Below are 24,690 nucleotides of genomic sequence, written 5' to 3'. Positions count from 1 at the left end.
TTTTTGCATACCTCTTGTCACACCGTCTGGGCTGCTTGAACTTGCGAGCAGTAACGGCGCTTATAGCTGCCTTGTGAAAGTATTCGGCCACCTTGAACTTTTCAACCTTTCGCCACATTTCAGACTTCAAACATAAAGATATAAAATTCAAATTTTTTGTCAAGAATCAACAACAATTGGGACACAATCGTGAAGTGGAATGACATTTATTGGATATTTTATACTTTTTTAACAAATAAAAAACTGAAAAGTGGGGTGTAAAATATTATTCGGCCCCTTTACTTTCAGTGCAGCAAACTCACTCCAGAAGTTCAGTGAGGATCTCTGAATGATCCAATGTTGTCCTAAATGACTGATGATGATAAATAGAATCCACCTGTGTGTAATCAAGTCTCCGTATAAATGCACCTGCTCTGTGATAGTCTCAGGGTTCTGTTTAAAGTGCAGAGAGCATCATGAAGACCAAGGAACACACCAGGCAGGTCCCAGATACTGTTGTGGAGAAGTTTAAAGCCGGATTTGGATACAAAAAGATTTCCCAAGCTTTAAACATCTCAAGGAGCACTGTGCAAGCAATCATATTGAAATGGAAGGAGTATCAGACCACTGCACATCTACCAAGACCCGGCCGTCCCTCTAAACTTTCACCTCCAACAAGGAGAAGACTGATCAGAGATGCAGCCAAGAGGCCCATGATCACTCTGGATGAACTGCAGAGATCTACAGCTGAGGTGGGAGAGTCTGTCCATAGGACAACAATCAGTCGTACACTGCACAAATCTGGCCTTTATGGAAGAGTGGCAAGAAGAAAGCCATTTCTCAAAGATATCCATAAAAAGTCTCGTTTAAAGTTTGCCACAAGCCACCTGGGAGACACACCAAACATGTGGAAGAAGGTGCTCTGGTCAGATGAAACCAAAATGGAACTCTTTGGCCACAATGCAAAACGATATGTTTGGCGTAAAAGCAACACAGCTCATCCCCCTGAAAACACCATCCCCACTGTCAAACATGGTGGTGGCAGCCTCATGGTTTGGGCCTGCTTTTCTTCAGCAGGGACAGGGAAGATGGTTAAAACTGATGGGAAGATGAATGGAGCCAAATACAGGAGCATTCTGGAAGAAAACCTGTTGGAGTCTGCAAAAGACCTGAGACTGGGACGGAGATTTATCTTCCAACAGGACAATGACCCAAAACATAAAGCCAAATCTACAATGGAATGGTTCACAAATAAACGTATCCAGGTGTTAGAATGGCCAAGTCAAAGTCCAGACCTGAATCCAATGGAGAATCTGTGGGCAGAGCTGAAGACTGCTGTTCACAAACGCTCTCCATCCAACCTCACTGAGCTCCAGCTGTTTTGCAAGGAAGAATGGGCAAGAATTTCAGTCTCTGGATGTGCAAAACTGATAGAGACATCCCCCAAGCGACTTGCAGCTGTAATTGCAGCAAAAGGTGGTGCTACAAAGTATTAATGCAAGGGGGCCGAATAATATTGCAGGCCCCACTTTTCAGGTTTTTATTTGTTAAAAAAGTTTAAAATATCCAATAAATTCCGTTCCACTTCACGATTGTGTCCCACTTGTTGTTGATTCTTGACAAAAAATTTAAATTTTATATCTTTATGTTTGAAGCCTGAAATATGGCGAAAGGTTGAAAAGTTCAAGGGGGCCGAATACTTTCACAAGGCACTGTACATCAACGTTTGTTGCTCTGGCATTTTGTGTTTTAATAAGCTCAGACTGAGCTTATTAAAACACTGAGCTTGAGTTGACTGTAATTGACGCTATATAAATAAAATTGAATTGAATTGAATTGAATTGACTGTCTTGCAATGCTGACTGCTTTCTCCAACGTCAGGTCCGGTTCGAGTTGTAGCTTTTGCGACACATCTCCATCCGCAATCCCAATCACAATGCGATCACATATCTGTTTGCTCTGCTAGCTTATAAAGTTCTCGAACAAAAGCCTCCACGCTCTCCCCTTGGCGCTGTGAGCGTCTGTGGAAACAGGCACTTCGTGTATTGTATTCCTCCTGGGCACAAAATGTTCATCAAACTTTCTCATCACTTCGTCATAGTAGTGCTCGACATCCTCCGGAAACGTGAATGTGCTAAATATAGGTTCTGACTCTTTGCCCATAGCATATAACAGCGTATTAACTTGTACATCACCGTCTTCCTGGTCCAGCTTTGTTGCTATCTGAAAGCGGGAAAAGCGCTGTCTCCAGATCGGCCATGCTGAAGGCTGGGTGAAGTCAAATGGTTCAGGAGCTTGAAACTTAGCCATTTTGTTGCTTCAGTCTTGTGCTCAGGGCGAAAGAGCAACTTCTGACACCATGTCATGAATTCACGGATTCATGGAAGAAGTTTCAACTGTTTTATTAACAGGTTTTGCCAGGATATAACAGTGGAGTTGGGACTTCATGGCAACAACAGTTTTTACATCAGCTGTAAAGAATAACTGTAGACTTAAACGAGCAGTGTCAATCAATATGAAAACCAGTAGCTCCCTCTAGTGGTGCTTACTATGAAATACATTATATACATCACATCACAGGGAGTAAGTGATCACTGTCCTACAGCTTGTGTGAGAAATGCCAGGGTGGAGAAAACAAATTCCCAAACAGTTTTAAAGAGAAATTTTAGGCTCTTTAATGAGGAACACTTTTTAGACAATGTAGCAAGTGATTTTTTAAATTTTATTAATTTTATAGCAGAGGTCTCTGATGTTCAAATGGCCCTGCAGTTCTCTGCAATTCTTTACACAGATATTTTTAGCCTTTAAAAAGGCTCTGAATTCAGGACAGAACCGTTCCCTGGTTACCTCCGCCAAGGAGGTTATGCGATTGGGTTCGTTTATTTATTTGTCTGTCTGTGTGCGTGTCTGTGGACAGGATTTCTCGGAAACTACTTGTCGGATCTTCATGAAATTTTCACCAGAGGTGGATCTTGGCCCAGGAAAGACTCCATTCAAATTTTGTGTTGATCCGGTTAAGGATCTGGATTCTGGATCAGGATTTAGATTTTCCAACTTCGTATCATCTTCCCTTGGCGGAGGTCAGAAATCTCGGATTGCTCTTGTTCTCTAATGAGCTGACAGCTTTGTTCAATGACAGAAACAAAGCCTGGAGTCATACTAGGCATTCAGGAGATCCTCAACACTGGCACTCTTTCAGACAACTTAGGAATAAATGCACCTCGGCTGTAAGAAAAGCTAAATCTGAATATTTCTTATCTTTAATCACCAGCTCCTCCTCAAACCCAGCTATGTTCTGGAAAGCAGTGAACCTAGAAAAAAGGAAGACCTCAAACACACTGCCCACTGGTATAAGAACTGATGACTGTGATCAGACATTTTACATGCCTTTAATAAGCACTTTGCAGATGTTGCATATCTATTTGAAAAAGAATATCCTGACCTCCAGTCAGTTGATGTTGGTTGTTTAAATGCAGGGGACCACACTTCTTGTTTTTCCTTCCCCCTTTTCCATTATGCTGAGGTTCTGAATGCACTGCAAGACTTAGACCTCAGGAGTTCCACTGGAGAAGACAAACTGGATTCCTTCCTTCTAAAATTGACCTCTCCAATTATTGCAGAGCCATTAAGGCATATATTTAATTTGTCCATGACAACAGGAAACTTTCCTATCTTATGGAAATCTGCACATGCATAAAGGAGGGTCAAGAGATGATATGAACAATTATCGCCAGGTCTCGAAACTGCCCTATTTAGCAAAAGTGATGGAATCACTGGTAAACAATCAACTAAAATAATTCCTCTCAACCTACTCTGTACTTAGCTCACAACAGTCTGGTTTCAGAACAAATCATAGTACAATCTCAGCCATCCCATTAGTCACAAATCACATCATATCAGCCCTGGACAAGAAGCAACACTGCAGCAGTTTTTGTGGATCTGTCCAAGGTCTTCGATACAGTTGATCACCACATACTGTTAAATAAGCTATTCAACATAGGACTGAGTGAAAGTGCATGTGCCTGGTTTCATGACTATTTGTCTGAGAGGCATCAGTGTATTAACCCTTTAAGCTTCAGTCAATTCCAGCCGTTTTCAGTACAAAAAATCGCTAATATTCTATTTTTAAATTTAAAAAATGACGAAAAATACAGGGAATATTGGACACGCATCGCGAGGTGCATTTCCTTGAAAACGACCGATTCGTGGATTTTATACCGACTTCAGGACATGTTTTGGACAAAATAGTTTACTGGCTTGTGTTGTCTGGATGTAAAAGGTTGGATTATGGCCGTTTTTTGTGGAATCTTTTTTTCTGTGTGTAATAATGAACCCGGAAATGTGAGTCGCGCTGTGTGCGTTGAAGCCGTGTATAGAGAACGGATGGATGAATATTTGTTTTTGTCGGACAAATGTGTTTTTCTCAACCACTGTGGTAATCACATCTGAAAGTGGTTTATACCGGCGGATTCATGAGAATCTAAGCTTTCCTTCGGCGTATAGTGTTTGTATAATCGGGTTTGCAGCCGTCGGACATTCTTGAAATTCCTATGCAAATTAGTAGGTGTACCGCCAGCGGTACACCTACTACGCACTGAAGCTTAAAGGGTTAAATCAGGTGACACCAAATCAGACTTTTTGATAATCAGTAAGGGTGTGGCGCAAGGTTCCATCTTGGGTCCTGTACTCTTCTCTATTTAAAATAATGATACTGTGTCTTCTTTAAGTGGTTGCCATGCCTATTTGTATGCGGATGACACCATTGTTTATTGTATTACTGATTCTGTACAGCTCGCTATCAACAATTTGCAAGTTGCTTTTAGTCAGCTTCAAAAATCTCTTTTAAATCACGAACTTCTTTTAAACATAATAAAAACCTCATTGGAAAATTACCACCTTACATTTCAGCCTTGTTAGAGAGGAATGCTGGTAGCTATACAACTCGCTCTACTGATCTGCTACTTCTTAAAGTTTTTTGAGCACGTGCTGAACTTGGTACAACAGCTTTTTTTTTTTATCCTCCAAGCTCATGGAACATCCTCCACCACTCTCTATAAAAAATCATATTCTTTCTTCTCTTTCAGAGTTTAGAACATTGACTTCAAACCATTGTGTTTCACATTGCAACTGTTTTACCTTATTTTCTTCTTTTTTTATTTTTATTTTAATTTATCTACCTTGTCGCTGATGAGATTATTGTTCACAGTGTTTATTCTGTACCTGTTTTATTGTGCTGTGGTATAAATGTGTCTGTAATGTCGACGGCATCGGAAATGAGGGAAACCTCAATGTCCTTTTGAGAATAAATAAAGGTTTGATTGATTGATTATTCTCCCTACAGATACAAATGAACAAATGTAACCATTACTCTCTTTTGGCATTCAGACATCATTGCTACAGTAGAAAATGAGAAGCCAGCTCCATGTGCCCAAGCAGGAAATGGCCGTCGCTGTACCATCAATGGCACCGAGTGTCGAGCTGGATGGCCCGGCCCAAACCATGGAATTACACACTTTGACAACCTGGGCTTTTCCATGCTGACTGTCTATCAATGTATCACCACTCAAGGGTGGACCGACGTCCTCTACTGGGTAAGGCTTTAGACACACTGGAATAATGCTGTGTAGATTTGTCCAAGCTGCTTTGTTTGTTTTCAGTTCACCGAGCCAGCCAACCTTGCCAAAAACATATTTGTCAGTAAGTGTACTGGAAACTCCACCTTTACTATTTGGATTCTGGACATAGTTTGCTGTTTGTTCTGATAATTATTCATCACTCATCAACTTCCCCTGTCCCTCTGCTCTCTGCTAGTTGTTTAGTTCATCTATGTGGTTCATTGTCTCCAGCCCATAGTCATCCTCTGCTGCTTTCCCACCCACACAAACCAACTCTGGTTTCTTCCTCTGCCACTCTCAGCTTCTGAAGAACATTGCTACAGTTCTCCTCCATCCAGCCCTCAAACCATCATATTCTGAGCTTAAAAATTCAAACTTCAAGAGTTGTTTATGACAAAGCAGAACCTAGTTCTGAGACAATTCAGAGATATATTGCTTCTCAAAAAAGGATGCTTCAACACCATGAGCTCTTAATATGAACCCTCTGACAGGAACCATGTTGTGGTAATAGAAGTCTCTCATGTATTATCTTATTAACATCCCAGCTCTCCCAGTCAGCCTTTGATGGAGGTCATGGCTCGTTGATTACAGCTTTCCAAGTTGTCCAGTTTCCTAACCTTTTAGTGACCTTTATGTCGACTATTTTCTCTGCATCCTATGTGTATGATTATTGGTGCTTGGAGTTCTGACAAATCATGTGAGTCTCTTAGGTTGAACAGAAGCCTTATTTTCTCCTAAATGAAACCTAAAGTTATGGATTTCAATGAGGGTTTGAGAAGACTTCTTCCAAACTCAGATGTACTGACACCACAGAGAAGCCAGCCATGTTGGAGACACTCTAAATCCAGGGCTTTAGGAGCCACATCATATGGTGGTATGGAAGAAGTCCAGTAAGGCCTCATTTAATTTCCCTGTTCTGCTGCTGCACCATGAATTAACAATGGTGGAAAAGCCTCAAGCCATATGACCAGCTGACCCTCTGCAGGTTACTTCCCCAACACCTCCCTGAAGAGGAAGATCATTCAGCACCTTCTCCAACAGCTTCTGCAAAGCATGCAGAGACTGAAAACCAGTTAAATGGCTTTGCTTGGCTGAGCTCAGACCCACCAGCTGTGAGGATGAAGCAGTGCTGAGCAGGATCAACACACACAAAGCTGTAGCCCCTGACGGCATCCCTGGGCGTGTGCTGAGAGCATGCGCTGGGGAGCTGGCGGGGGTCCTGACGGATTTATTCAACCTGTCCTTGGCTCGTGCTGTTGTCCCGACCTGCTTCAAATCCAGAAACACTCCACTCCAACGTGCCTGAACGACTACCGTCCAGTGGCACTAACCCCCATCATCTTCAAGTGCTTAGAGCAGCTTGTTCCGGCACATCTCAAATCCTGCCTGCCCCCCACCCTGGACCCCCATCAATTTGCCTATCGCAGGAACAGGAGTACAGAAGAGGTGTGTGAAGATGGTGGACGGGGGGAGCAGCTGAGCGAGACCAGAGCTAAAATCTCCCCAGATATAATATCTTGTTTTGTAAGTAATATCAATGTTTGAGCGATATTGAAAGCTGGATTCAACGTCGGAGGAAGATACGATTGAAACTTTACAAGGTTTCATTGATTTATACCACGACAGCATGGCAAACTTCAGAGAACCCAAACGCGGTCGTCTGGAGCTAAGCTCTGCTGAGGAGGAAACTCTCATAGGAGATATGCAAGCCATGCGTCAAACAATGCACACAATGCAAGAACAATTGCAAAAACTGGACGTATTGCAACAAATGTCCCAAGATATCATGGATTTAAAACATTCATTAGAGTATAGTCATGCATTGATTGAGACATTAAAAGGGGACAATGCTTCACTCCGACTTGAAGTAGAAGCACTAAAGTTGCAAACAGTTCAACTTCAAAAGGACAAGCAGCAAATATCAGCTGAAATTTTGGACTTACAGTGTCGAGGGATGCGGGAAAACATCATAATACATGGTATTCCAGAGGAGGTTGGGGAAAACTATCGCTCCACGGAGAAGATTGTGAAGAGGTTCATGAAAGACAAACTCGGCATGAGTGAAGTGGAAGTTGAAGCTGCAGAGCTGTTGCGAGTGCATCGCCTTGGACAAAAACGGAATCCCCAACAGCGGCCACGGCCAGTGGTGGCGAGGTTTTTGGACTTTAAAAAGAAGCTCGCTGTAATTGAAAAGGCTCCGCGGCTAAAAGGATCTGGCTGCTTTACTGGCGATCAGTTCCCTGCAGAAGTTGTTAAAAGGCGGAGAATTCTTCAGTCGATTATGCAAGAAGCAAGGCGGAGTAACAAAAAGACTAGAATGGTAATTGACCGGTTGTTCATTGATGGTCAGATTTACAGAGACGATAAAACCTACTGGATGTACATGGAAACGGGTGCAGAAAATGTTTCTAGACTTCAGTGAACATTTTGTAAATACGGCAGCGTGAAGATGACGTCATCAATTTGCTACCGCCAGTGATTGTATGAAATGGGTAGATTATAAAATTATTTTGTTTTTTTTTAGAAAGGGGAGAATAGTTTTTTGGTTGTAGTTTGTTTTAGTTTTAGAATAAATCTTTGATTAATTATCTTAGTTGTAGTGAACAGTAGTTTGGTTAGTAAAGGGAGGTGAGCTTTAGTTAAGTTCTACATGGGCCTTATAGAGGTGTCTTTTTTTATTGGTAAGATAGGGAGGGGGAAATACAGGCGTATGATTGGTTGTCAGGTTGGGTTGCGTTTGAAGGGTTGCTTGCATGTATGGATTGAATGTGTAGTGGGAAAGGCTATATTCCATGTTGTTTTTGTCAACATTGTTCAGATCCATATTTTAAGTTTTACTTTTTTATAAGATTAATGGAGAATTTATTAGTTGGAATTGCAACTTTCAATTGTAATGGTTTGGCAAATATTTCAAAAAGGAGAGAAATCTTTGTATGGTTAAATGACAAGACAGACGTTCACATTATTTGCTTACAAGAAACACATTCTAGGTTAGAAAATGAACTAAGTTGGAAATCAGAATGGGAAGGTGATGTATATTTTAGTCATGGACTTGGTAATAGCAGAGGAGTTATGATTTTGTTTAGAAAAAATATAGAATACACACTACATTCATTTAATAAAGACAACCAAGGTAGATGGATTGTAATAGAGGTAACAATAAATAATTTACATATTATAATAGCTAATATATACGCGCCCAATGAGGATAGTCCTGAATTTTTTAGGGAGCTTAATATATGCTTAAACTCTATTAAAGTTGATCAAATTATTGTAACAGGAGATTTTAATACTATTTTGGATATTAATAAGGATCGTAGGAATTTACAAAAATCTAACAATCATCCCCAGGCATTAAGAGAAATTCAAGATATGATGGCATCACTCGATTTGGTTGACATTTGGAGATTTTTAAACCCAGATACCATACGGTATACATGGCGCAGAGGACAACAGGCTAGCAGAATTGACTATTTTCTTAGTTCGTTTTCGCTAGTCCCGCAAATATGTAACTGCTCTATTGGTGGTTCGTTAAAATCAGATCACAGTTTAGTGATACTACAAATTAAAAATTTGCAATATTCTCGGGGGAGGGGTTATTGGAAATTTAATGTTTCCCTTCTAAACGATGAATCTTTCCTTGAAACAACAAAAAGATTTATTAAAGAATTTTTTGATAACAATGTACAATCTTCCAACCCACACAATGTTTGGGAAGCTTTTAAATGTTCTTTTAGAGGACATGCAATAAAGATGGGATCTATTAGACAAAAAACTGACTTAAAAAAGAAAGAGATTTAATTAATGAAATTAATGGGCTACAAACAACTCTGGATAATAATTATGAAATAGAAACTGAAATTTTATGTAAAACAAAGCAAGAGGAATTGGAGAGCCTTTATTATGAGCGAGTGAACAGTCTAATTGTTAGGTCCCATGCTGTCTGGATGGAAAAAGGAGAAAAGTGTACCAAACATTTTTTAAGATTAAATCAAAGAAATGTGGTTAAAAAAAACATAATTAGATTGAATAAAAATAATATTGTATTATTAGATCCACAAGACATATTACATGAGGAAATGGAGTACTTTAAATCTTTATATTGCAGTGATAGATTGGAGTCTTTAGATAGCATAGATGAACAATTTTTCCCTTCCTCTAATGTGAATAAACTTTCTATAGCACAGCAATCAAGTTGCGAGGGACACATAACAGAGCAAGAGTTATTGGAAGCCATAAATTCATTTTCCTCAGGAAAATCTCCCGGTATAGATGGCATGCCCATCGAGATATATAAAACCTTTTTTGATGAAATTAAAACACCTTTGTTGGATTCATTTAAATTTTCTTTTCAGCAAGGCAAATTGTCTAATACTCAAAGGGAAGGAATTATATCACTGCTTTTGAAACAATCTCCTGATGGAATATATAAAGATCCATTGTTCTTAAAAAATTGGCGACCTTTGACCCTACTATGTTGTGACACTCGGATTCTATCAAAGTGTATAGCTTTAAGAATAAAAAAAGTGATAGGTAGTATCATAAGTAATGATCAAGTGGGTTTTATTAAGGGAAGATTCATCGGAGATAATTTAAGACAGGTGCTTGATACAATTCATTTTTATGACAGGCGACAGGAACAAGGCTTGTTATTCATTGCAGATTTTGAAAAGGCATTTGATAAAGTACAATGGAAATTTATTAAACAATGTTTGCTTTATTTTAGTTTTGGTAAAAATATTATACACTGGTTTGAAACACTTTATTGCCAGCCTACTAGCCGAGTAATAAATAATGGCTATTTATCGGATGCTTTTTCACTGACACAAGGAGTGCGGCAGGGTTGTCCTCTGTCGCCTTATCTTTTCATTATGTGTATAGAGATTTTAGCTATAAAAATAAGGAATAACCCTGATATACTGGGTTTGTTTCCAAATGGAAGGGAGACTAAGTTGACAATGTATGCGGATGATGCTACTTTTTTTTTTACAACCCAATCCAAGGTCTCTTGAAGCACTTATTATAGATCTAAATGATTTTGCTAGAATTTCAGGATTAAAACCCAATTATGAAAAGTGTTCTATATTGAGAATTGGTGCACTAAATGGAACAAATTATACAATTAGTTCTCCTGTTCCAATTAAGTGGTGTAATGGTTCTGTTGATATTTTAGGGGTTCATATACCTGAAAAATTTGAAGAAATTATTGAATATAATTATGCGAGAAAGATGGAAAAAGTTGATAGAATATTCCAACCTTGGAGAGGTAACTCCTTGACAATACAAGGTAAAGTAACGTTAGTGAACACTTTGGTAATACCCCAATTTGTTTATTTAATGATGATCCTTCCATCCCCTAAAATTAGTTTTTTTTAAATCCTTTGAACAAAAAATTTTTAAATTTATTTGGAATAGTAAACCAGACAAGATTAAAAGGCAATATATTTATAATACACATGAAAATGGTGGGTTAAATTTAAAAAATCTACAAGTGATGGATCGTTCCCTAAAAGCATCTTGGATTGTTAAAATTTATCGTAATAAACAATGGCTTGTGAGCCAGAGATTATATTCGGCTTTTTCCTTTTTTTCAAACAATTTATTTCCGTTTTTTCAGTTAAAAAACACACATATTGATTATCTTTTTAAAAAATATTTTGAGAATCTCTCAAATTTTTATGAAGATGTACTCAAGGCATGGTTGAATTATCAATATCACCCCCCAGATTCAGTATTGGAGATTCAGACACAAGTGTTGTGGATGAATTCCAATATTATTATAGGGAATAAACCATTGTTATGGGAAGAATGTATTAAAAATAGAATAGTTTTTGTTAATGACTTATTAGATGATGATGGAAATGTTATTCCCTACTCTTATTTCAAAAAATTTTATAATATTTCATTAGATCAAATACGATTCAATCAACTGGTTTCAGCTATCCCCAAATCATGGAAAATAAAATTACATCGGGGAAAAGAGAATAAGCAAATGGTTTGTCTTCCACTGATTAGATGCCATAAATGGCTATCATTACATAAGATAAATAAGATGGTATATAAATGGAACTTGAATATCATGGGTGCCTCTGCTTTTCCTCACAGACCCTGCTTGTTTTGGGAAGATGAGTTTAATACCCAAATTTTTTGGAGGAATTACTTTAAAACAATATACAGTACCACAATAGATTCTTATTCTCGAATTTTTCAGATTAAAATATTTTATAAGATAATTGCAACTAAGAAAGCATTGTGTAATTGGAAGATTGTAAGTGATCCCAGCTGTAGGTTTTGTGAGGAGGAAGAGGAGGATCTTATGCATTTATTTTATTATTGTCCATGTGTTGTTAGATTCTGGTTGTCTGTTCAGGTTTGGTTAAAGACTATGAGTATTAGTTTGGATCTCACACCAATGAATGTTATGTTTGGTGTTTTTGAGGAAAACTGTATGCTTTTGGTAAATATTGTCTTACTCTTGGGTAAAATATTTATTTATAAGGCAAGAAATACGTCTGAGTTATGTCTAAAACATTTTAAAAACAGGATTCTTTATCATTGTAATTTAGAAAAAATTATTGCAATTAATAACAATAGATTACCGGATCATAATAAGAAATGGAGTATTTGCCTGGCCAATTTACATGGCATGTAAGTGTTCTTTCTCATTTTTTTTTTTTTTTTTTTTTTTTTTATCTTTATGGACACTTATATAGTCATGTTTATGCATGATGTGTATGAATTGATATATGTATATACGTTTTTTTTTAAGTGTTGATTGTAGGGGGAATATAGCTTGAGAAAGTGGTGTGTCGAGTGAATGTGGTGTGCTTGTGTGTGTTGGGAATGGGTGGATGGGCGGGTGGGTGATTCGGTTTTAGTTTATGTTAAATTGTATAAGATTATTAAATAAAGAAAAAAAAAAAAAAAAAAAAATCCAGGGCTTTAGGAGCCACATCATATGGTGGTATGGAAGAAGTCCAGTAAGGCCTCATTTAATTTCCCTGTTCTGCTGCTGCACCATGAATTAACAATGGTGGAAAAGCCTCAAGCCATATGACCAGCTGACCCTCTGCAGGTTACTTCCCCAACACCTCCCTGAAGAGGAAGATCATTCAGCACCTTCTCCAACAGCTTCTGCAAAGCATGCAGAGACTGAAAACCAGTTAAATGGCTTTGCTTGGCTGAGCTCAGACCCACCAGCTGTGAGGATGAAGCAGTGCTGAGCAGGATCAACACACACAAAGCTGTAGCCCCTGACGGCATCCCTGGGCGTGTGCTGAGAGCATGCGCTGGGGAGCTGGCGGGGGTCCTGACGGATTTATTCAACCTGTCCTTGGCTCGTGCTGTTGTCCCGACCTGCTTCAAATCCAGAAACACTCCACTCCAACGTGCCTGAACGACTACCATCCAGTGGCACTAACCCCCATCATCTTCAAGTGCTTAGAGCAGCTTGTTCCGGCACATCTCAAATCCTGCCTGCCCCCCACCCTGGACCCCCATCAATTTGCCTATCGCAGGAACAGGAGTACAGAAGAGGCAGTCTCCATAGCGCTGTACTCTGTCCTCTCACATCTGGACAATAAGGATACATATGCCAGAATGCTGTTCTTAGACTTTAGTTCAGCATTCATTTCTGTCTCCCCCTCTAAGTTGGTAACCAAACTCACAGATCTGGGCATCACAGCTCCCGTCTGCAACTGGTTACTGGACTTCTTGACCAACAAGCCGCAACATGTTCGGTTAGATCACCACTGCTCCTCCACCCTCACTTTAAATACCGGTGTACCTCAAGGCTGCGTGTTGAGTCCATTCCTCTACTCCCTCTTCACCCATGACTGCAGACCTGAACATGGCTCCAACGCCATCATCAAGTTAACGGACGACACCACGGTGACTGGCCTCATGAAGAACAACGATGAGTCGGCCTATAGGGAGGAGGTGGATCGCCTGGCTGCGTGGTGCGAGGATCATAACCTGCTACTCAACACTTCAAAAACCAAAGAGCTCCTTGTGGACTTCAGAAGGAAGGCTGTCACCCATCCACCCATTCACATCAATGGTGTGACAGTGGAACGCGTGACCAGCTTCAAATTCCTGGGAATCCACATCTCACAGGACCTCTCCTGGATGACAAACTGTTCCAGCCTGGTCAAGAAGGCTCACCAGCGCCTGTTCTTCTTGAGGAGTCTGAAGAAAAATCATCTCTCTTCAGACATTCTGGTGAACTTCTACCGATGCACCATCGAGCGCATCCTCACCAACTGTATCACTGTCTGGTATTGGAACTGCTCTGTCCCTGACCGGCGATGCAGTGGGTGGTGAAAACCGCCCAGCGCATCGTCGGAGCCTCACTTCCTGCCATTGAGGTCATCTACAGGAAGAGCTGTCTCAGAAGAGCAATAAACATTACAAAAGACCCCTATCACCCAGCACACAGTCTGTTTGCCCCCCTGCCCTCTGGGAGGCGCTACAGGAACCTGTGGACAAAAACCACCAGGTTCAGGAACAGTTTTTTTCCTACTGCTGTCTCCCTGTTGAACTCTGCCCCCCGGTGTCACCACCCCTGTTCACACACAAAGTGACTTTCACACATGTACCAGTATGTATACTGTCTGATGACGGTCTGAAGACATGCCTGAGGTGTGTTTGACAGCCAGTACTAAGGTTCACCTCAAACCTGAACTTTTAAATCCCAGATACCATCAGAACAGCTTTTGTTGATATGTTCTGAGTTTTTCAGCTGTTTGTGGTACACTTAATATTTAAATTATTCATCCTGTTAATCTGGCTTGACTCTGTGCATGATAGTAAACAGAAGTGTACGGTGCACCATTGTGCAGCCCTACACTAACCTAGCTCTTTGTTAAATATAATAAAGTATACTTTTTATCAGGTGAATGATGCCATAGGAATGGAATGGCCATGGATATTTTTCACCTCACTCATCCTGGTGGGCTCCTTCTTCGTGCTCAACTTGGTTCTGGGTGTGCTGAGTGGGTAGGACTACTGTTTATCTAACTACTATTGCTTTGTTCATTTCTTTTTCATGATTTATTTATCGCACTGCCCATTTCTCCAGGTCACATTCTGTGTTTGCTCTTCACATTACTTCTCATTCTGTTCTGTCTTTTATGTTCACTTTTTGGTATCCAACCAGTGAGTTCACAAAAGAGCGAGAGAAAGCCAAGTCCCGTGGAGAATTTCAGAAGCTCCGGGAAACCCAGCAATTGGATGAAGATCTGAAGGGCTACATGGAGTGGATCACTCAGGCTGAAGTCATAGATAATGACCAGGAGAGACAGGGTAAAACACAATGGTGTGGTGTGACACAACTGTCAAAACTTCCACTACTACAAGTGGATCCTTTTATAGAACAGATTATGAATGTACTTGGTGACAATTATTGTGTCTTTTGTTAAAAAAAAATAGGTTGAATTTTGGCCACATGATAAGGTGCAGCTCTCTTCTTACATTTTTTTTTCAATTGCTAACACGCATTGGTCCAAACTGAAGTCACATCTTCAAAACTCTTAACACAGCCTGCATTGCATCTCAGCTAAACAGTAAATCTCATCCCCAAAACTGTTTCTCACCAACAAAACACTTCATACATGTCTCAAAATAAGCTCATTCAACCACAACACTAGAAAATAGTCTCACTTTGGAAACAAACGCTGTCACTCTGAGCACACTGAACTACAAAATACCAACAACAGAGAGCATTACATGAAATTAATTGAGATCTTTCAAGTTTGAATGATTTCTTTTTAGATAAGTCAGTATTTTATTATAAAATAAGATCTTTGCACTTTGGGTTTTCTAAATATTGTGATTTATTGCAACAAGAATGAATCAGGAATGCAGCAGTTTACTTCAACAGCATGTACGTATTTTCTCTGTGCCTTTGCGTCGGTACTTTGGGACCTTACAAAAAATAGAAAGTTTACTGTAAACAAAAAAATACAGAATCTCAGAATTCAGGGGGCAGAATAGAAATCAAGAGATAAAAGTCAAAAACCAACAACACATGTAAACTGTAACATTCACACCCTGTCGTCTGCATTTGGCCTCATGTTTCCATCCATTATCTGATGTCTTCTCTGGAGATGCATTGTGGGTAGAATCTTTTTGAGTGTCTCCTTTTCATGGTTTCTGATGAGGCCAAACACAGATCACCTGAATCGGTTTCAGCTGACAACTACACTCAGCTGTGTTTGGAATTACATAATTTTTTACATTTATTTTTATTGTCAATATTTTGATATGATTTTCCATAAATTTCAACGTGGCTGCAGCAGAAATTCCTCATTTTTTCCCCCAATCATTCTGTTTTGATTGTGTTTTTAACAGTTTTGAACACAGTGTGTTAGCATCTGAAAAATGTGCTGTAAAGGTCTAGTGTTCTGCAGGTGGTGAACTAGAAACTGAGAAAAGAGTTCATGAATTTTGGTGACTGTGGTCACTGAATGCATTTTGTGTGAAAACAATGGAAAGTGATTCACAGTTCAGACTGTGTTAAGAGTTTTGAACATGTGACTTCAGTTTCGACCAATGTGTGTTACCAATCGAAAAAAACTAAAAATACACCATGGACAATATGCAGCTTCTTGAGTTCTGATGGTTAACACAAATTTCAACTTCAGTGGTGGCAGGAGCTGGAAGGAGGATATAAGGCATAAAACCATGAACCTGAGAAAGCTACGAATGGATGGATGCACATGTGTGCAATAAACTTGCGTAACTGTAGCACTAATGGAGAACAGAGAGAGACTAATGACTGCTTTGACGGTGATCACACTGTGTTACTGTCAAGCCATCGGTCTTTATGTGCAAAGATGAAATGTTGAAGGCATTATGGAGGATGTTTTTGTTGTTTATTTTGTCTGATTCACATAAAATGAATATACTGACCTTTAGTGGACTTGTATGTATGGTCTCTAAAAGAATAAAAAATAAATAAATAAATAACTGTGGACATGGCAGGACCTGAAAAACATCAGCCAATCAACGCGCTCGGACCGAGGCGTTTGGTTTGCTCCCTTTCCTGTCAATCAAAAATCTTCCGGCTCAGGCCTAGTTACGTAGATTACGTACGCCTTGGACTTACGTGTTTTGTGTATGTGTTGCTTTGGTATAGTTTCGTAGTTAGCTGGCGACTTGTTTTGCTCATCTTTTTTTACATAATGGCAGATAAAGATCCAGGGGGACCCAGCCGTAAAAGACAACTTCACGAGTCCTACGCAAGTTTCTGGAGGGGGACGTTTCTTCGTAAATGTTAAGGGGGGGAGGTTAGAGGGGGGTGAGGGAGAGGTTGTATGTGCGCATGCTATGTTCAAAGTCATAGGAAATTAAATCTCCTCTAATGCCTTTAAATCTGTGCTTCAAAACACAGATCAAAAGGCCAGTGAACAAAAAAAAAGAAACCTATAAAAATGTATCTAACTATGAAGCAGATGTAATATGTGGGTTTCACTGTTCTTTGTTCAGTTTTCTTTTTCAGTTTTGTTGTGTAATAGACACAGATAGAGGTGCAGCGAGTACATTCTGCAGCACACAATGCTCTGACTATTTAGAGACTATGGAATACATAGCAACATAGAAAGTTATCAGTGGCTAAATGTGGCAGACACACATCATTTGTGTGTGTGTGTGTGTGTGTGTGTGTGTGTGTGTGTGTGTGTGTGTGTGTGTGTGTGTGTGTGTGTGTGTGTGTGTGTGTGTGCGTGTGCGTGTGCGTGTGCGTGCGTGCATGTGTATTTTCTTCAGGCTTGCTACCGATGGAAAATGGAGGATCAGAAAACGGAAATGTCACCAAAATGGACACGATGCAGATGATCATCTATTACTAGTTAGTAGTGAATTTGTCATCTTTATAGTGTGTTAACATATACAGTAACAATCAAAAGTTTAGGCGTACCTTATTGTTCAGTGTTTATTTATTTTAGTTATTTTCTTCTTCATAGATTCTCACTGAAGGCATCACAACTACGAATGAACACAGATGGAATTATGTAGTAAACAAAAAGTGTGACATAAGCCAAAACATGTTTTAGATTTTAGATTCTTTGATTACTGCTTTGAACACTCTTGGCATTCTCTGGATGAGCTTCATGAGGTAGAACCTGAAATGGTTCTCCAACAGTCTTGAAGGAGTTCCAGAGATGCTGAGCACTTGTTGGTCCTTTTTCCTTTGTTCTGTGGTCCATCTCATCCCAAATCATCTGGATTGGGTTTAGGTCAGGTGACTGTGGAGGCCAGGTCATCTCCATCATCTCCTTCTTGGTCAGATAGTCCTTCCACAGCATGGAGGTGTGTTTGGCCTCCTTGTTCTGTTGGAGAATAAATGATGGTCCATCTCAACCAAACCTGATGGGATGTCATGTGGCTTCAGGATGCTGTGGTAGCCATGCTGGTTCAGAGTTCCTTCAGTTTGGAATAAATCCCCAACAGTGACCATCATACCTCCTCCTCCATGCTTCACGGTGGAACCATGCATGTAGAGACCATCCATCACCTTTTCTGGTCTCACAAATGCAAAGTCTAAGTAGTTCCCAGATGGATTCTTGAGCATTCATTCAAAGTTCTTGAAATGTTCCTGAAATAACTGACCTTCATCGGAAGATGAGGCAGGGGCAGAGCTGATGAGCCGGTGGCCAAGCTGTGGCAGGAACGGTGGAGCAGGCAGAATCCAGGCAGACGGAGGGGAGTGCAGTGCGGAGGGGGGAAGACGAGCAGTTTCAGGGTGAGGGGAGGAAGACTGAGCAGGCGAGGAAGTCCGGTGGCCGGGGTGAGCGAGACGGAGCTCGGGCAGAGGTGTGCATGTGTCAGGGAAACTGCAGGTAATGGCCCGGCAGAGAGCTGTTGGCAGAGCCAGGCTTTTAACTGCGGCTGATTACAGATTTGGGCCAGCTGTGCTCCTGCACAGCCGCTCGTAATCAGACGACGAGTCGAGCAGGAGAGGGAGGGGCCGTGACACATGAAGCTCATCCAGAGAATGCCAAGAGTGTTCAAAGTAGGAACAAAAGCAAAGAGTGGCTACTTTGAAGAATCTAAAATATAATATATATTCTGGTTTGTTTCACACTTTGGTTTTTACAACATAATTCCATCTGTGTTCTTTCATAGTTTTGATGTCTTCAGTGAGAATTTAAGATGAAATAATGAAAAATAAATACAAACCATTAAATAAGAAGGTGTGTCCAAACTTTGACTGTAACTGTCTTTCCACTATTGTTCAAAAGTTTGGAGTCACTTAGAAATGTCTTATCTCATGCTACATTGTGTTAGCTAATGGTGTTGAAAGGCTGATTGATGAACACATGAAAAAAAGTGGGAGTTTTCATGGAAAACATGGAATTGTCTGAGTGACCTCAAACTTTTGAACGATAGTGTGCGCACTCACGCACGCACGCACACACACACACACACACACACACACACATATATATGAGTGTGCGTGTGTGTGCATATATGGTTGTGTGAAGGACATGACAAACTGTGTTATATCTATTGTAAAATGTCTTAATTTCGGGCTAACATGAAGACGGTCATTCTCCCTTGTTTCTTGCTTTTCTTGGTTTTGCAGTAAGCTGGCTCGTAAGTGGAACCGTTTGTTACGCCGTAAATGCAGAGCATACGTGAAGTCCAAACTGTTCTACTGGTGGGTGATCATGCTGGTCTTCTTCAACACACTGGCCATTGCAACGGAACATCACAAACAATCGCAGAGACTCACAAACTGGCAAGGTCAGAGCAGCACTCCCAATACACACCTATGTGCATTTCATACTTTAGTTCCTGAGAATAATAATAGTGTATAATATAGTAACTACAGTAGTGTATGATCTATTAATTACAATAATAATCATAATACTAGTATCATATGGCAATAATAATAGTAATAATAGTGATAATACCAGTAATAATAGCAATAGAGACAATAATAGCAATAGTGGTGATAGTAAAAACTATAATAATAGTAGCAGTAGTAGTAGTAGCAACAACAGTAGCAATAGCAGTAGTCATAATAATAATATCACTCCATAAACCAACAAACAATCAAACAAACAAACAAAAAGGTCAGAAATAAAATGGGAGATTGTGGTAGTAATATAGTGGTGGTGGTAGCATCAGCAGTAGTTATATTATAACTACAGGTGGTTAGAGAAAATAATAAAATAATAATAGTCAAAATATTGAGTCCAACATCTTCCTGACAGTTTAGAATAATAAGCTCTTCCTTTCCTTTTCATTCCCCCTGGGGACAAATAAAGTTTTCTGAATCTGTACAGTAGTAACACAACAACACATTTTACCTGTTTGGTGTGGAGAGAGGGATGACACCTCACTTTACTTTCTTTTTGGGATGTGTGACAATTTAAATTTTAAATCTTATTGTTGAACCGTTTGCCTTTCCCAGTGTTGATGTGAATCTGGCTGTTTGTTTCTGAGAACAGTTAGAATTCTCCATTGTGCATAATGTATGAACATGCCTTCATCCATGAAGTAGGTTTAATTATAACTAGAACATATTCAAGTCAGCCAGCTCAGTCAGGGCTTTAATGTAAAATCATTTAAGTTGCATTAAGTTATTATTTTTGCTTCAGTATTATTTTCATAACATAGCATTTTTACTCCGCCCAGTAATGTGGTGGAGTTAGGGGACGATCAGCGTCCTTCTATCTGTTCGTCCGTCTGTTCGTAACGTCACTCAGAAACGTACTCCTGGATTTGGATGAAATTTTCAGGGAAGGTCAGAAATGACACGAGGACTAAGTGATTAGATTTTAGCAGTGATTTCTGTATCATTGCAAGATAGCGGCACAACATCAATGGCAACATTTTTATTCCATGTTTCTGTGTTGTTGCTAACCCTACTCTAATCCATGCTAATGTGATCTTTTTCTCAGCAGTAGAAGCTAGATATTTAGCTAGCTGTTACTGCTGACCACTGATGGAAAACAGTCCAAAGAATGAGTCTGATCCTGATAATATGAGGTAGAGTGAGACATTCAATCAAGGCTGACAATGGACAAAAAGATGGAAAATAGAAGAGAGGACATAGCTTTGATCTGCACATTCTGTAGGAACACTGTTGGAGGATGGTAGTTCCAGTGTTTCATGTGATTGACTGTTTTCTTCTTCTTCTGCCAGTTAAAAAGTTATACTAACATGTTGTGGGACACACATTCCATGTATAATAATTATTTTAAAATATTGTGTTAGTTAAATAAAATGTTCCAACAATTAAAAGAGACATCAATGAAAAAATGAAACCCAAAAAAGGAGATTTAAAATTCATTTTAATTGTTTTATTAGAGATTCAGTTTGGTCTAGGGATGGCTCGATACCACTTTTTCACATCCAATACTGATATCGATCCAATATCGATATGATTCTTTTTGTCATTCTAAAAGTTGTTAATAATAATAATAATACATGGCTGTAATTTGCTTGACACTGACATCTAAAAACACCACGTTCATTGTACAACACCTGTTCTGGTCCCCTAAAGAAAGAAGGAAAACGTGTGACAACTAGTTCTGTGTAACTGCTGCGGCTTTATTAAAACTTAAAGCTCACATCGCTTTTAACAGCGTTTGTAAACACAACAGAGCCAGCTGCACCATTCAGATGTTTGAAATAAAACTGCAACTTGGTGCACATATTTAAATTAAACTAAATAATCCCAGTGTATAAACAGAAAAGTCACATTACACCTCAGTGGTATTGCAAGGCTGCGATAAATAATTTTAGGAATTAACATAAAATAATAGCATCTCCACTAGAACAATGTAGGTAGGACTCAGTAAGTTACACGTGGCTTCTCAAGACACACAATCAGAACAATAAAAATCTGGGCTATACACCAAAACAAAAACAGAAAAACAAGGGTAAACAGTGACAGTGCAATCTAGTGTCTTTCTTCTTTTGCATGCAGCCGCTGATGTTGTACTGAATGTAAAACACAGTGAACAATTATTTTATTGACACGTGTACAACACTGATGGAATATAAACAATATCTGGGGATTAAACGCTGTCCTAACGTTCTCATGCGAGTGAAGCTGAGAGCAGCGTAGGATCTCCTTCTGATGCCATTTAGACACCAACGTGTGGATGAGCAGAGGAGAGACATGTCACCTAATCACATTTAACCCGAAAACAGTAGAAAACAACAAAAAAAACAGTAAACGTACAATAGAAAAGCCGTCAAGTGGCCACAGAGTGAAACGGAAGGCGCACACGTTCACGCAAAGGGGGAGTCAGATTTTTCCGGGGGAATGAAAAATACTTCAACAATCCACATTTTCCACCACACAAGGTGGTTGCTCATCCAGCAAAATGAACTCGACAATTTTCTCTGTTATATTTTGGCGTTGGAGCGAGTTTTTACTCTTCTGTAGTGCTTCCTGCAACAATGGTTGCCGCAGGTCACTTTTATTTTTGCACTCGCCTGTAAAAAGTCTCCGTACTGCTTTCCATGATGCTTCTGCAGATGCTTTATTAAGTTCGTTCTGTTAAAATGTCCGGTTTTGCTGCCACCCCTTGAGACACTCATTTTGCAAACATTGCACTCAGCTATTTTACTTTTCTCCTCCGTTCGCATATAATAATTCCACACGGAAGAGATGACCACAGCTCTCCAGGCTTCTGTTCACTCTCTGCTCACGTGACGAAAACACGGGCACATGGCAACCATGGCAACAGCTCGTCTGTGTTACGGCATGTCATGAAAAGTAAAGATGAGGATATATGAGACAGATTGGGCTTATGGATCGGATCGAACGAGTTCTAATAAAAAACTCCGATGCTCGATCCAGTCATTTTGGCCTGGATCGAACTCGATATCGATCCAGCGGATTGGATCAAACCATCCCTAGTTTGGTCATTAGAGGGGTGGGACAAGAGAAAATTTACATTTTAGTTGAACTTCAGACTTATTTGGTATTTTAAAAATATTTTCAAACATTCTTGTCTCATAATTTTTTTTTGGATTTGGTCTCAGGGTAAGAACATCTACACAACAATTGCATGTTTTAGTATTTTCTACGTGCATTATTTGAATTTTGATGGGTGGGATGTAAGCTGTCCTCCAGTTCTGGGATTACTCATTTGGCTCCATGCAGTGTGGTACAATCTTACGACAAATAAACTGTCTGTCTTTTTCTACCACTTATTCAGTTTTTTGCTTTCCCTCTGTACTGTTGGTCTCAAATGCATCCATCAACCTCAGACAATGCCAATAAGCTGCTGCTGTCCATGTTTGCCCTGGAGATGTTCATGAAGATGTACGCTCTAGGAATACCCTCCTACTTCATGTCTCTCTTCAACCGCTTTGACTGCTTCGTGGTGTCCACTGGTATTATGGAGCTCATCCTGGTTCATATGGGTGTCATGTCCGTCATGGGCATCTCTGTGCTGCGCTGCATACGACTGCTCCGCCTGCTCAAAGTCACCAGGTGAGAAGAACAGCTGTTGTGTTGTGAATGTAGTTAGCAGATTTGGAATGCTTTTTGTGTTTGCTTCACTTGAACACACCAAACACACACATTTGTTTTGATAAAATCTATTATTGTGTTTTGACCAAAGATTGTGGTATACAGTCAGTTGTGAAAAGAACATCTTTCATTGTTCTGACTGAATGGATCTGGCTGAATAACTGATGGGTTCTTCCACTGATGTTGTGCTCTCCAGATACTGGACATCTCTCAGTAACCTGGTGGCTTCCCTTTTGAACTCAGTCCGCTCTATTGCCTGCTTGTTGCTGCTCCTTTTCCTTTTCATTGTCATCTTCTCCCTGCTGGGCATGCAGGTGTTTGGTGGAAAGTTCAACTTTCCCAGCCAACCCAAACCACGCAGTACCTTTGACAGCTTCCCTCAGGCTCTCATCACAGTGTTCCAGGTAACAGTCGAGTGCTTCTTGGTGTTCATCTTTTGAAAGCGAACTTACAGCAAGATTTGAATCCACTCAAAACCCACCTTCCTGGTGCAGCTGCCTGTGATGCAGTCAGATAATTAACAGCACTGACAAAACGTTACTTGTCATAAAAGAAAATATTGCTAAAAAAAAATAAGCAAAACTTAAGAAACATGCTTGGTATTTGTTCAGTTAGCTACTCTTTGTCAATTGAAATTAATCTGGAAAACTTGCAACAAAACGTCCTGAACTGTTCTAGTTCCTGTAACCTCCTGTTTATGTCCTTTTCTCACCCTAACAGTGGCTTACAGTAGTTGCCACTATTATGGTTATAATAGTGACCTACCATAATAGTTCTACCATAACTGTGCCATCCAGTTCACAGCAGCTGTACACAGAACCACTGATCTTATGCTGCCAGTATTAAAGAAGACTGAGCCTGTCATAAATGATATAATTTTTCTTAGACACTAAAAAAACATTTAGATAATGCTGATATTTAATGTATTTGTGTTTCAGATACTGACGGGTGAGGACTGGAATGCTGTCATGTATGACGGCATCATGGCTCACGGAGGACCCAGCATGCCTGGGATCCTCGTCAGCATCTACTTCATCATTCTCTTTGTTTGTGGAAATTGTATCCTTCTTTAGATTGAGTAGCTCTGTGCACATTTAACCAACACTGAACTCTGTCTAATATTGTAGCTGAACTCTAATCACAGTTAGAATCTTTGACTGTCATTCAGTCATCCTCCTAAACGTCTTCCTGGCCATCGCTGTTGATAACTTGGCAGAAGCCGAGTCTTTGACTTTGGCACAGAAAGAGAAAGCAGAAGAAAAAAAACGCAAGAAAGCACTCAGGCAAGTCTCCTTATCCATCGTCTCCTACGGTGTCTGTCAGTCTGCTCCAGATCTGGATGGGCAGAAGGATGAACCTGAGCTAAGTAATGAACTGCTGTGGCTGGAGCAACAGGAAAACAGAAGGAAGCCACGTAAAAAAAGCTCAAATAGCAAACGGCAGCTAAAAAGAATTTAATATCAATTGAAGTGTAGGGTAATGTTGGATTATTTTTACCGCTTGCTGTACTGTCCAGTTGCTTGAAACCTGAATCTGTTCTACATCTTTTGCCAAAACCAGTAATTTTTCTTTGCAGCATACAGGAGTGCTGGTCTA

The 24,690-nt window shown here is 39.9% G+C and overlaps 1 protein-coding gene across 1 annotated transcript in view; it reads left to right on the top strand.

Annotated features, from left to right (window-relative positions):
- The window catches only part of LOC110967114 (dihydropyridine-sensitive L-type skeletal muscle calcium channel subunit alpha-1-like), a 116,767-nt gene that overhangs the window by 13,992 nt on the left and 78,085 nt on the right, over window positions 1–24,690 (top strand). Inside the window, exons 6-14 of the mRNA XM_051947992.1 lie at window positions 5,365–5,570; window positions 14,488–14,591; window positions 14,752–14,897; window positions 17,361–17,442; window positions 19,180–19,340; window positions 22,830–23,055; window positions 23,291–23,498; window positions 24,033–24,153; window positions 24,263–24,377. Coding sequence (XP_051803952.1) covers window positions 5,365–5,570; window positions 14,488–14,591; window positions 14,752–14,897; window positions 17,361–17,442; window positions 19,180–19,340; window positions 22,830–23,055; window positions 23,291–23,498; window positions 24,033–24,153; window positions 24,263–24,377 — 1,369 coding nt within the window. The remainder of the gene's footprint in view (window positions 1–5,364; window positions 5,571–14,487; window positions 14,592–14,751; window positions 14,898–17,360; window positions 17,443–19,179; window positions 19,341–22,829; window positions 23,056–23,290; window positions 23,499–24,032; window positions 24,154–24,262; window positions 24,378–24,690) is intronic.

This window comes from Acanthochromis polyacanthus, chromosome 5 (assembly GCF_021347895.1).
Source record: "Acanthochromis polyacanthus isolate Apoly-LR-REF ecotype Palm Island chromosome 5, KAUST_Apoly_ChrSc, whole genome shotgun sequence".
In the NCBI taxonomy this organism is placed as follows: domain Eukaryota; kingdom Metazoa; phylum Chordata; class Actinopteri; family Pomacentridae; genus Acanthochromis; species Acanthochromis polyacanthus.
Note: the sequence above shows the minus strand (reverse complement) of the source record. Positions and strands in the feature narration are given on the sequence as shown.